The sequence below is a fragment of the Chelon labrosus genome (assembly GCF_963514085.1).
Source record: "Chelon labrosus genome assembly, chromosome: 4".
Taxonomy (NCBI): domain Eukaryota; kingdom Metazoa; phylum Chordata; class Actinopteri; order Mugiliformes; family Mugilidae; genus Chelon; species Chelon labrosus.
In genome coordinates, this window is record NC_140340.1 from 23,962,682 (window position 1) to 23,973,949 (window position 11,268).

The following is an 11,268-nucleotide window of genomic DNA, read 5'->3' on the forward strand; positions in this document are numbered from 1 at the left end:
TTCTGATATCTTTCTCTCCTTTTGCAATTTACTCAGTTGTGTTTGGATGATCACAGAAACAGAGATGGGTGCTGCCCCCTGCCGGCTGCTCAGGTGAACTGAAATTTGAGAAGCCCCCTGAACGGAGGATGCTTTCACTCACCACAGAATAGATTTGGCTGCGGTTAAAATGACCTGCGACACCCCTTACTGGGATATTTAGGGACTGTTTGTGAGGTCAATAAAATGTCCTGGGAAGATTTTTTTTTTTTTTTTTTTTAAATCTAAAAAAAAGAAGTAAAAAAAATTCCCTCAGCCTTGTTGTACTCATGATAACTCTATCAGCTCAAATGTAAGAATTAAACCAACATTTTCAGCATACCAAGGCTTTCATGTCGAAAACCATGTCATGAATCAGTTCAACCACACTATTAAAATCTCATTACAGTGCTGAAATGTAGAGCAGCATGGAAAGAAACTGTTTTTTTTTTTTCTGTTTAATCAGATGCAGAGTTGGATTAGCTCATTAAAACTTAACCTACAAAATATTGCATATAAATAAGAACCAGGGCTGGGTCTTATGTGTGTTCAAATTCACTGCATGTTTTGCTGTGGGCCCCTCCTGCAGGACCAGATGGTTCAGGATTTGAACTTTAAAAGTGTCAGACATTCAAGAGGACACATTTCGAAGCCATCTTTCTACACACTGTTTTAACATGTCACCGTTCTTAAAGATAAATAGTTTTAGACTTTGCAAAACTCCCGGAGTTAAAGACTGAACACCAATTATCTGCTTTTCTCTGGTAGTTTTCCAGCTGCAGTATCTTTGAATGGAAGTTGAATGGAAGGAGAAGGATGACTGGATACGGAGAATTCTAATTGTGTTAAACTCAAAGTACAGGGTTTTGTCGTTGCTGTTGGCAGCAGAGGTGGAAGGAGAGCTGCTGTACTCAACTGTTATATGCTGAAGGAGGCTGAGGACATGATGCTGGGTGAATCGTTTAAAAATGTCCATTGTGACTGTGGCTGCTCAGGAATCTGTCTATGGGATAATCTGTGGTAACAACTCCAGGTGCTGGTGGTGGACACTGAGGTGGAAGATGAAGGTCTATGAGGTGAAGTTAGAGGTTTCACAGGTGGAAGGTTCTTGTAAGAAGAGTTCTGTCACTCATGTTCTGTCAGACTAGAAGGCCTGCACCTTATGTGATTGGAGAAGCAAAAGCTGCTCCGTAGGAAGAGTTGGTGGAGGCCACTGTCTGGCAAACAGTGAGATGACTGAGGACAGAAGGCTGTTAAGTGTTTTAGAATTACATTTTAGCAGGACTGTAATCTGTCCCAACTATTTTTTATGTGAATGAGAGCAGGAACTAAACAAAACATTAGCAATTCACTTGCAACCACCTGGCAACCACTTGAAACCTTGAAGCTAAATCAGACAGCAGAAGGGGTGACTTGTTTTGTCAGCATACAGCACACCCATAAACGTTTAAGCAACCTTTATCAAAGTCAAAGCCAATCCAGAGCAATCTTAGATGGACTGAATGATTGCATTCTCAATTCACTGAATGCTATTTTTATTCTTAACCTCACCTAACCCTGACATTAACTAGTTCTTGTAAGCCCTTTCCAGGCTGCCTAACCTGAACCAAACCTTGACCATGAGATGTGAAATTCATGTGTTGTTACTTACTAACAGTCTGTATTATTGCTGCTTTCTGTTAACCCTTACCACGACATTTCCTATCATTGGTGTCTCCCCAAGTGTCTCCCCAAGTGTCTCCCCAAGTCCCAGGTGTTAAAGAAATTCACCACTTCAGGCCAAAGCACAACTTCCTCAAAACTGCATCAATCTACTCAATTGTCTGTGCAATCAAGTCTTCTTGTGGAAGAACCGGAGCCTGCAGGCAGTGGCAACCAGGTCAAGTAATTGTGACTGTGCCTGTCTTAGGTTAATAATAATAATTGTCCCGAGGTTTAGCAGAGGGATCTTACCGACCACTGGCAAACCAGCCTTCCATACTTGCCTGCTTGGTTTTTTTTAAAAAATATGTTCTTCCTAAATAGTTATTATTTCCACTTCCGCCTCCTGTCAGACCGTGTCCTGTGTTCCTTGTCATGGTCAACTGGTCAAGCAGTCGTGGCTGCACCTGCCTTAGGTTGTCCCAAGGTTTAGCAGGGGGATCTTACCCGTCAATGGTTGACAGCCTTCCATGCTTGATCCTTGTAAGGAGTGGGTTTGTTTAGTTTTAACAAGTGGTATAAGATTAATCCAGCTTTAGGGAGGATCTCATTGTGTCTGACCTGACTGGTGCAATATGAATACATATGGGACTGATGATTATTCCCTCCCTGCTTAATTTACTTTCTCAATGGTCAGTGTGGCACTTTAAGATGTCTAGATCTTGCTGACACATATTTGGTCATGTATGTGCCCATGGCCCATTTATGTGTACACATCACATGTACTATTTCATGACTTTCTGTGTCTTGGTAAAGGACACCTCAGCCTGCCAGGGCATCAGCACATGAGGAAGCATGGATCAAACCTTTGGTTTGGCAATACTGTTATGGTCAGGCTTTATTAGATAAGCCTAGGTAGGTTGGGTTAGGTTAGCTGTTCATTGTTGAATTAGATAAAGTAAGGTTGGTTAACTTTTCTTAAATGAGGTCAAGTTAGGTTTGGTTGGGAAAGGTCGTGGCAGGTTCTTTCTCAGTGGGGCTGGATTCGGTTATAGTAAGTAAGGCTTGGTTAGGTTACTTTAGCCTTGGTTAGTGTAGATATGGTTAGGTTAGTTGCGTTGAGGCTAGAAGCGTGCTGTTTAACTATCAAGTGGTTTATCTTGGTATTTCCAGGTGGTTGCAGTGGTTTGTCTAGTATTTCACTTTTCTTTACCTAAATTTGGACAAGAATCCATTGTTGTCTAAAATATCTCAAAATGTTAAAAAGAATGCAAGTTTCTCAAAGTTTCACCTCATTCAGAATACTTCCCAGGTGGGCAACAGCAACAGGGTTGTTCAACCTTCCACCGTCCCACCCATGGCCATCGTGTCAGTCGGTAATCTCAGTAGAGTTCAGGTGTAAATGTCTGTCAGATCATTTCCTCTTTCAGACAGTTTCATCTTGACAAAATGTGTACACTGTTGTCTTCAGAGTGTCCCTTGTCAATTAGATGTCATTGTACATCTGACTAGAGCTCTGTGACGCAAAGGTGAAGCTGTCATTTTGTTTCCCCACAACACTGAGTTCATTTACCAGTCGGCAAGAAGTAAAAACTTTGCAGGACTGAGACTGACAGTGTGTCTTCACTACAAAAGCAATAGACTACAACTCATTTTAAATGGAAGTTGACACTGGCTGCTGATGAACGTGACGTGCAACAAATTGAATTTGCTCCAGTGCTTTCTGTTCTTAAAATATAAAACACACTGAAATAGCACACAGTAGAGTCTTTAAATTGAAAACTTTGTCAAAGAGTCACCACTTCCTGTGATATTATCCTGGTATGCTAATTTGTCCACTGTTTTGGTCAGAGTAGCGGACAGAACAGAACATCCAGAACTAAACAATAAAAAAAATATATAAAATTGCACTTTTCTTTAAAAAAATTCAAGGTTGTTCATAAATGTTTTGTAAAAGTATAGCTCAACAAATGTAAACATTTTCATGATGTACCTGTACTTCTTTGCACTAAAACAAAGGGAAACATTTGGAGTTGTCATTATTTATAGGATATTGTACTATAACATTTCTGGTCCGGCCCACTTTAGATCACATTGAGCTGTATGTGGCCCCTGAACTAAAATAAGTTTGACAGACCTGATTTAAACCGAGATAACATCTTTAATAAGACAGTTGATAAAAATAATATAAAGATATTCATCTCAAAAACACAAATGTGAGCTGCATGGTAGCGCTACAGGAGACAGAAGAGTTTCATATTCAAGGAATGTTTAATAGCAGTCCATCCAAATGTTGTCGATATCATGGTCCTTGGTCCAAACTGAACACACTGGCATCGCTGATGCACAGGTATCACACCTGTCATTGTTTCCCCTAGCCCTCTCAAGCAGAATTATGTCATAACAGAATTAAACAAATACATAGTGTGGAAAGGAAATAGCTTGGTTACTTTTTTTTAGATAGCAAGGCCAAATCTAAGCCTACGGTACAAACCACTCCAAACAGCCAACAACCTAGCAACCTGAAAATCCCCTGCATGGTTCACTCCATTTAATTTGAATCAACGTAATTTATTTACAAATTTGATAGGAATGTGCATGCTGTTGTGATAATCTCATTTTTTTTAAAAATCCTTTTAGGACATTTTTGTTAATCATTTGGTGTAAAGTTTGTTTCATTAAGCATTTGACATCATTCTTCTTGAAAGTCTGGGGATTGTATCAATTATCCTGGACTAAACTCTTATAATTTTGAATTAACCAAGTTGTCAAACAGTGCGCATGCACCAATCAGGCATAACATTCTGACCACCTTCCTAATATTGTGTAGGTCTCCCATGTGCTTCCAAAACAGTTGTGACTCATCAGAGAATGGACATGGACTTTCTGAGGGTGTCCTGTGGTGTCTGGCAACAGAATGTTGTCAGTGGGGGCCTTTGGGTCCTATGGGTTGAGGGGAGGGGCCTCAGTGGATCATCCCACAGATACTTGATCAGTTTGGGATCTAGTGAATTTGGAGGCCAGGCCAACACCTTGTATTAATATAATTTATAAAGTATATATTCCTGCTGTTTGACCCATCCATTTGTTCACAAAGTAGTGTGCAGTTGGAGCGGTTGGCAGTGCACCCACCTCTAGGCGGACGGCACCCAGGTTGGGTTGCCACTGCTCCCCCTTAAATAGCAGGGGGAAAACGCTTGCGCCCAATGTGGGGCTCAAACCCACGACCCTGAGATTAAGAGCTAGCCGACTGAGCTAGCCGGGCTTGTTTTTGCATGCCCGTATCAGGCTGCTTCCTGCTGGGGATGGCTGCTGCCATCAAGGAGTGTCATTGTTATGGGGTCGGGGTGTCACATCTGGTCTACGTGGGTGGTACATGTCTATGTAACATCCACATGAATGCCAGGTCCAAAGTCTTCCCAGCAGAACATTGTATTGTCACAAGATGGTTATTTACTTCTCCTGTCAGTGGTCATAATGCTGAAGATGAGACAGTTTGCAGTGCGACAGTCTTTTTACTAATATCCTCTAAATTCTGCAGAATTACAAAAAACACATAGTATCCAAAGTATACTCTAACAAATCCCCTAATGCAAAACTTTTAATCAGAAATGAAAATTCATTCCCTAAACGGTTTTAATGTTTGATACAACACTGGATTCCACGCAGTTTATCACGTTGAGAGGAAAACTTTATTTAAATTAAAACCAAAGCAATCATGAAGCAGTGAGAAAGCACTGCGATGGGAGGCTACACACGCGCCAATAGGTACAGAAGTATGAACACCTTAGCTTGTGTCTGACAGCTAAACATAACACTTACAGCAGTGACACACAAGGAGCCTTACACAACCAGAAAACTTCTGAGTTGATTTTCCATTTCCTCAGCCAGCACTCTGCGATTCTTGTTGCTGCTGGAAATGCTAACCACCCCGTTTCCTTTTGTGTCACCACTTTTGTTTTTTACACTTACCAGCATGTCATGATCACAAAAAAATACACACCTATCTCACATTACACAAGTGTTCCATTCATTCTGCACGCAACCACACATCCAGATTTTCTACCCTTTGGATACTTTCAGCATTTTATTTTAATTCATTAAAATGTGTGATCCTAACTTAAGGAAAATCCAACGGCAACCCATGCACGAGAAAAATAAACTGAAAAAAAATCTTAAAAAAAAAAAGGAAAAAGTTGGGATTACATGTCTGGCAGTAGGGGACATTCACACAGAATTGTGTTGGGGGGGGGGGGGGGGGGGGCAACGACATGAAAAGGGGCAGCTGCAGAGCACAGTGGGTAATGACAACAGGACAGTTCCTCAGCACTATCGCACCTTTTCTGAGGTGCGTTTGTGTAGCGCAGCGGCAATGGAGGAATTATTCACAGCATAGACATTGATTGTCCAGTGTCAGTGTGCTCTCACTGTTGAGCATTGTGTGTGCAGGGCCAAAGAGGCGACTGTGTTTGGTCGTGTGGGACTGTCAAGGTTGCTCCTCATCGAGACGCCAACTATATTACTTCACAATACTGCATGGCTGCCCGTGTAGTTTTTAGAAGGGTTCTAGTAAATTTTGGCAGTTTGCAGAGCAGAATATTTTCATTCTAAAACGATGACTCCACAGGTTTTTGGGGGAAAGTGAAGCCGCTCTTGGAAGTAAACAGGTCTGAGGGCGAGTTAGGAGCCAGAATACTTAAACACAGTAGTGACTTTAGGCCAATGTCACATGTGGTGTATACTATATATTATCTATTTATCATTGAAATGCTGGAGTGAAATCAGCTGAAAGTGAAAATTTTCTTTCCTCAGCACTGAGTTCACATGTTAAGTTTTCCCTTTGCATTTCAAGTTTTTCCTTCTTCCTTACAGCATGGTGAAACAGCAACCATAATCCTTCAAAACTGGCTCCTCTAACCTCCTCTTTGGCTGGGCCCCCTCTGTATTCCCTTTCAGTCTTCTATCAGCACCACCTTTTTATCCCTGCCCAAAAGTGTGGTCCATCCTTTGCTCATAGCATGGCAGTATCTTTCTACGGTAATTCTCCAGTAACCCATCACCCTTCACACCCCCCTCATGCCCCTCTGCATTATTTCTCTTCCTCTCTCTCTGTCTCCTAAGTCCCGACAATCGCTGGGTTGTGGGCAGCGTCCGGCAGAGCGGCATCCTGGCAGTGGTAGAGGAAGCAGTTACCCCAGCAACTGTAGCAGATGAGGAAAAGGGCCGCCAGGAAGACCAAGGCACAGATGGTGCAGGGTTTCCTCTCCAGTAGGAAGCTGAGCAGGTAGAAACCCATGAACATGGAGTGGTTGAACCACAGAGCAGGGTTCAGAGGCTTGGGGATGAGCAGCACAGGGAGTAGCCACTGTAGGCAATACATTGTCTCTTATTTTTCAGAAGGAGGTCAGTGGAGGCTTTTTGTGGAGCTGGTGCAGTTCAGTCCCAGGATGTAGCAGAGACAACAGCCTTTAGCAGACGTGGTAGAGTCGTCCTATCTGACGGAACTGGGGTGATGCAGGAAGAAGTCAAAGTGGCCAGATGTTGCTGTCGTCAGGACATCCCTGCAGACAGTCGAGGTCAAGAAAAGAAAAATAGTCTGAGGATTTCTGATTCCGAACGTCATAACAAACTTGGGCCAAAACTTGATTATTGTCATTTACTAATCTTCATATTAAATGATCAAATCACTGTCTGTGGATTAAGTGACAGAAAACATAATAGAATTGTCTTAATGAAGAACTTAATAAAGCCGAGCCTAAAACACAACTACTATCACAAGTGAAAGCATTATTTTCTATCCACAAGAAGCTGAACTAAGGAACATTCATTTTAGCTTTAAAATTGACGAATATCAAATGGTAATTATGAACTTTCTGTTCATGGACTAATCAGTTAGCAAATCGTTTTACCTTTTGATCAAACACATTTATTTCAGCTCCATTACTTCAAGATGATTGTGATAGGCCTCCTATTTTTATGACATTTTATAGACAACTGAACAACAGTTAAATCTGCCTGTTAGTTACACTTGTGTTTCACTTTGCAGTGTATACCACCGACTCTGACAATTGATATAATAATAGATATTATTTATAGGCGCCTTTCAGGACACTCAAGGTCACCATACAAAATATGCAATTATTTATATTGAAACATTCACATTTTTTCTTCCACCACTGAACCTCACCCCCCACCTTTTTCCTCTATGAGTCAGCTGCTTATCGTGCCAGATTGTGAATAACACTGACCTTAGAGCCACTCCTTTTATAGTTACACAGAAGTGCATGTTTGATTCAAGCATCACACGCGCGTGTAAATAATCTATTTTATAGACAGTGGCTTTAGAGGATGGAGTTCAACATTTTAAGTACACATCATAAATTAGGAGGGAGGAGAGTCTATTATAGATTAGGGCTGCAACAACGAATCGATAAAATTCGACTATTAAAAGAGTTGCAACGAATTTCATCATCGATTCGTTGTGTCGCACGATTATTATGCCACGGAGATGTTTGCTGTATAAAAAAAAAGTTGAGTTGAGCGCGGAGCGGACGTACGAAAGACATCGGAGAGACCGTTGTTTTAAAACATGGCGGAGGCGGAGAAATCAGTACAACCTAAGTCATCCAAGGTGCAGTACGCCGAAATTAAACTACAAATGAGACCTGGAAGTGGAATCCAGTGTTCAGCCTGGTTTGTAATGTGTTGCTGCACCGGGTATGGTACGGTCGTACGGCGCAGGCGAAGCGGGGAGATTTTTTTTTTGTCACGTATCGTTTGTTAGCGATATGTATTTATGCCTTTTGGATTCGAGACTTCTTCTGTCACATGAACCTCGTTGTCAACTTGGGAAATGGGCAAGATGTAAGTTTAATGATTGCTGGCTTTGTAACGTGAAGTTGGAGAGAAGCTTAGCCACGTTTGCTAGTAGTATGCTTCAACATGAAGTAGCAAGGCGTCTCACGGCATATTACAAAATATAATAACAGATAATAAAACGTTCGTGGCTTGTAGCCTTCACTAGCGTCCACATAACGGAGATGGAGGAAGTCAAAAAAAAGAGACGAATGCAACAAGAGTGACACCTGCTGAACTAAGCGATGAAAACAAAGGAGGCGCCGCCGTGTGGCGTAAACTGGTACTGCTCCATGTAAAACACTGGCTGTTACAGCTTGAATGAAGTGATTTCGTTGATTAGCATAAACATGCTGAACAATCCTTATGAGGCGAAATGCAGACTCTACCGATTTTTTTAAAATGACTGAATGAATAATTTTTTAAATGATTACTGTAACAGCTCAGAGATGTTCAAGGAGCAACCTGTTTATGCACTTTCTGCTCTGTCAGCTCTGTTTTTGAATAAAGGGTTGGAACTTAATGCTTTTTTTTGTCCGATTCATCGGTTAATCGAAAAAATAATCGACAGATTAATCGATTATTAAAATAATCGTTAGTTGCAGCCCTATTATAGATTAAAAGCACCTTTAACCCACACAAGTAGTGACTAGTCACTATCACAGCCATGTTAATGACGAAAGTAAACATTTAGATAACTATTTGTACAGCACCCTTGTACAGCCTTGGTGCTAGTATCTTATCTATTCTCTTAACAAACTACGCATTAATCAACCCAACCTTAAAGTATCTAACCACAACAACAAGTCTCCAGCTGAATTAACAGTTTCAGTTATTTTGTCCTGAATGTGCACTTGAGTTTATCCAACGTTCACCCGACAAGCAAACTGGCTGCAGCTGGCTGACGGACAAGTGCATGAGTTATTGTCAGTGACAGCTGCTAGCACGTCCTAGCATGACCAGCCACATGACCATCCAACTTTGAAATAAGCTCATGTTTTTAAAACCATGTCAGCAAGCTGGGTGGATTAAATGGACACACGCTGCGTTTAAAGGCAGTTGTGTCAAAACTAGCTGGAGTTAAACTCCAACTTGGTTAAATTCACTGGGGTTCTCTCTAGAGGAGATTAAGGAGACAGATGAGTCTTAAAATGGACTAGTCATCTACAGATAGCCCATTTTTCACTGTATAGACCGAAGAGTAAACCAGACAGCATTTACAAATCTACCTACTTTATGGAGGTGAACGCAAATGTGCCATTACGTATCAAGTAATTTTAGCGGCATGGAAGCCACTTGGAATGTTGGCTAACATACAACAGCAGCAAAGAGTAAAATAAAAGCTGCTAAAATGTTCAAATGTCTACTTCCGTAAAATCTATCGCAGTGGGCGGTAACAGTAGCTAGCTGGCGTCTGAAAGTACAACGTTTTAGAAATAAATCATTCAGCTCTCTGGTCTAATGCTCAGTTCGTGTCAAAATGTATTTTAGCTCGCTGTAAGTGTCACCGTAAAGTGCCAACTTGGAACGTAGGTTAGCTTAAACGTAACCCTCGTAGACAAAACAACAGCATGTACTAGAGGCTAACTAGCTAGCATCGCTCGAAAAACAAAAGATTTAGCTGATGTATCGTACCGCCAACGTAAACAACACAGCTCGTATTCGTAAAAAGTGTCAAGCTGGGTATACGCTCATTGGTAGAATATTATGAACAAACCTGACATCTTTCGGGGTCATTCTCAGCAAACCAGCTGCACCATATCTGTCTCAGCAACTGACAGACTGCGTACGTAGCTGCTAGCTAGCGAGCATTAGCGTTAGCTTAAAGGACCCCTGCTGCAAAGCTGACGTTTAGGTGTCTCTACTCCGCCTGAATACTTTTAGTTTAACTTTAGGTGGGATTATGCACCAAAACACGCCATTGTAGCTAGTATCCACTTTTTCAGTCAGTGTCCTATTTTAAGTTTTTAACTATTTTTTTTTATTAAAGGAGCCAAAGTAGGCAAGTGTGAGTGTGGAATGTGTACATAATGTTATAAAAATGTAAATGAAAAGCCAAAGGGATCTGTTCAGGAGGTCTATAGCAAAAAAAGTCACCTGTTGGGCCCCTGCTGACCCCTCACCTACTGTCCTGTGTGTACTGTCCTGTCAGATTCAGTCAGTTCCCATTTACTACAGGAGATGCAGGTGACCTCCTATTGCATGCACAGAGGCAGTGCTGCTTGGTTTGATATTTTGTCATGCCTTTATTCAGGAATGTGATCCAAGTTTAATTTACACCTCATCGAAACAATGTTCCATTCTTCCTGAAAATTGTTTAAATTAAAAATTTGTTATTGTACAGCCCTTTGGTATCCCAGAAACTACAGGCAGTTTTTATTACTCAGTTCTTTTTACCCATAAGAGCTTTAAGATCATTTCAGCAAAAGAAAAGTAAATAACACTCAGTCTCTAATTCAGTTTTAACTAACCAAAAGCAAAATTATAACAGGAAAACAGTCAATTTAAATATAATAATGGTCACCACACTTGATATTTACATATAGATTACAACATGCTGACAGCCAGGTAGAGAAGAGGATAGCATGTTGGAGTTTCTGTAAACTCACCTTTTAAACCTTTGGCCGGAGACAGCAGCCAGTCAAGAAGACCTGCGCACTCATTCACAATCACAAAACAATCAAGACAGCTCACCTGCAGCCCATTTCACAGATCCACACACAAATCACCTGGATCACAAGCCTCAGGTGTTGC

At 41.2% G+C, this 11,268-nt stretch overlaps 1 protein-coding gene across 2 annotated transcripts; it reads right to left on the bottom strand.

The window, feature by feature from the left end:
- Positions 1-3,732: 3,732 nt before the first annotated feature.
- blcap (bladder cancer associated protein) lies at positions 3,733-10,785 on the bottom strand. Of its 2 annotated transcripts, none has more exons than XM_084543112.1 (2): positions 10,237-10,785; positions 3,733-7,220 (listed from the first exon to the last, which is right to left on the bottom strand). In XM_084543112.1, the coding sequence occupies exon 2, from the start codon at positions 7,037-7,039 to the stop codon at positions 6,776-6,778; it is 264 nt and encodes an 87-aa protein (XP_084399238.1). In that variant the 5' UTR covers positions 7,040-7,220; positions 10,237-10,785; the 3' UTR covers positions 3,733-6,775. The 2 variants fall into 2 exon arrangements, with proteins under 2 accessions (XP_084399238.1, XP_084399237.1); XM_084543111.1 differs by having other exon boundaries at positions 10,232-10,785.
- Positions 10,786-11,268: the final 483 nt, after the last annotated feature.

Coding starts and splice junctions, on each gene's coding strand:
- blcap (XM_084543112.1), bottom strand. CDS start 7,039: ATGTATTGCCTACAGTGGCTACTCCCTGTGCTGCTCATCCCCAAGCCT.